Source organism: Sphaeroforma arctica (genome assembly GCF_001186125.1).
Source record: "Sphaeroforma arctica JP610 unplaced genomic scaffold supercont1.163, whole genome shotgun sequence".
NCBI lineage: Eukaryota > Ichthyosporea > Ichthyophonida > Sphaeroforma > Sphaeroforma arctica.
The window spans coordinates 40,002-41,392 of NW_014040395.1; the positions used below are offsets into that span (position 1 = coordinate 40,002).

General features: G+C 43.9%; 1 protein-coding gene across 1 annotated transcript in view; it reads right to left on the reverse strand.

Moving 5' to 3' along the window:
• The window catches only part of SARC_03261 (hypothetical protein), a gene marked incomplete at its 3' end in the record, with an annotated part of 10,856 nt that overhangs the window by 8,574 nt on the left and 891 nt on the right, over positions 1–1,391 (reverse strand). The window contains exons 2-3 of the mRNA XM_014302942.1: positions 984–1,221; positions 113–851 (exon numbers count right to left, since the gene is read on the reverse strand). Of these exons, the coding sequence (XP_014158417.1) occupies positions 113–851; positions 984–1,221 (977 nt within the window). The remainder of the gene's footprint in view (positions 1–112; positions 852–983; positions 1,222–1,391) is intronic.

Sequence of the window (1,391 nt, forward strand, 5' to 3'; positions counted from 1 at the left end):
TATGTATATATGAATATATATATATAAATATATGAACACACACACACACACACACATATATATATATATATATATATGTATATATGGATATATGAATATCGATACGCCCTACCGTCATCCTCGTCGTCATTGGCAGCGCCACCAAACACACTGCGCGTCATGAGCGAGGGCTTTGTCTTCCCTTGGGCAGTCTTGCTAGGCTTCATCGCGAAGCCTGCCAGTCCCGTTTTCTTCGCAGTAACCCCTTTCAGGACCCGATTTGTACCAAATCCACCCAGCCCACCCAGAGTAGGGCCCTTAGTCCAACCGCCCTCGTCCTTTTTGTTCAGGCCAAATCCCACGCCCAATTTCTTGGTTGTCTTGGTTACGAGTCTTGTACCCATAGTAAAGCCCGTCTTGCTCATGCCAATGTCTGGTCCGTCCTCGACCTTCGCAGATTTTGAGCCGTCACTATCGGCTTGTCCCACTCTCGATACCGGTTTAGGCACCACAAAGCCATCCGTTTTCGGGGCCGAACTTTCTTTTTCTGCCGAAGATGCCTCGTCTGGCTTTTTCAAATCCCATTTTCGCCTGACCCGTTTTCTGGGCTGGGCTGAGGTGGTGCTTGTGTTTTCGGTTGTGTTGGGGTTTGCGTCTGATTTCGTAGTTGACTCGCTTTCAGACAGTTTGGCTTTATCCTCAGGTGTGTTTTTAGCTCCTGCGAGTTCTGGCTCCTTTGCCTTCGCCTCTATTTGTGAGTCTGTATCAGCTGAACCAGGGATCTGGTTTACAGGCAGAGTTGCGTTTGTACCACTAGCCTGGGCCTTTTTGCGCCAAGCTTCCAGTCTTTCCTTTCGTTCCCTAAGTTTTTTCTGCCGAAGTGAACAACATTGACAAAATAAGTATCTGAGAATCCAAATTTCACTCAATTAATTTCGGAGGTATCCTGATTTCGTGCATTACCCGTCACACAAATAGGCAGTTATCATTACATGATAACATACCTGAGGTTCGGTTTCTTCTGGAACGTTCATGTCTGCCACATTTGCAACGCTATTGGCATTTTCAGTCCCCATTTCAGGGACAGTTGATTCATTTTTCTGTTCCGTTTTTGCACTTTTCTGTATGGTCGCATCAGCATGAGATACCGTGCTCTTGATTCGCGTGCCATCCTTATCATCGTTCAAACCTGGAGCCTCGTCTACTTTTCGAGAGTCTCTTGCACTCTTACCGAGCTTTTGCCTGCAGTAATAAAAGTAGAAAATGGTTGAGTAGAACAAAGACATTCGAATGCGTATACCATAGAACGGAGATATATTGGTATATAATCTTTATATATATAAATCTATACATATATATATAGATATATATATATAGATACATAAATAGGCTTCTATGAATATGAATACATC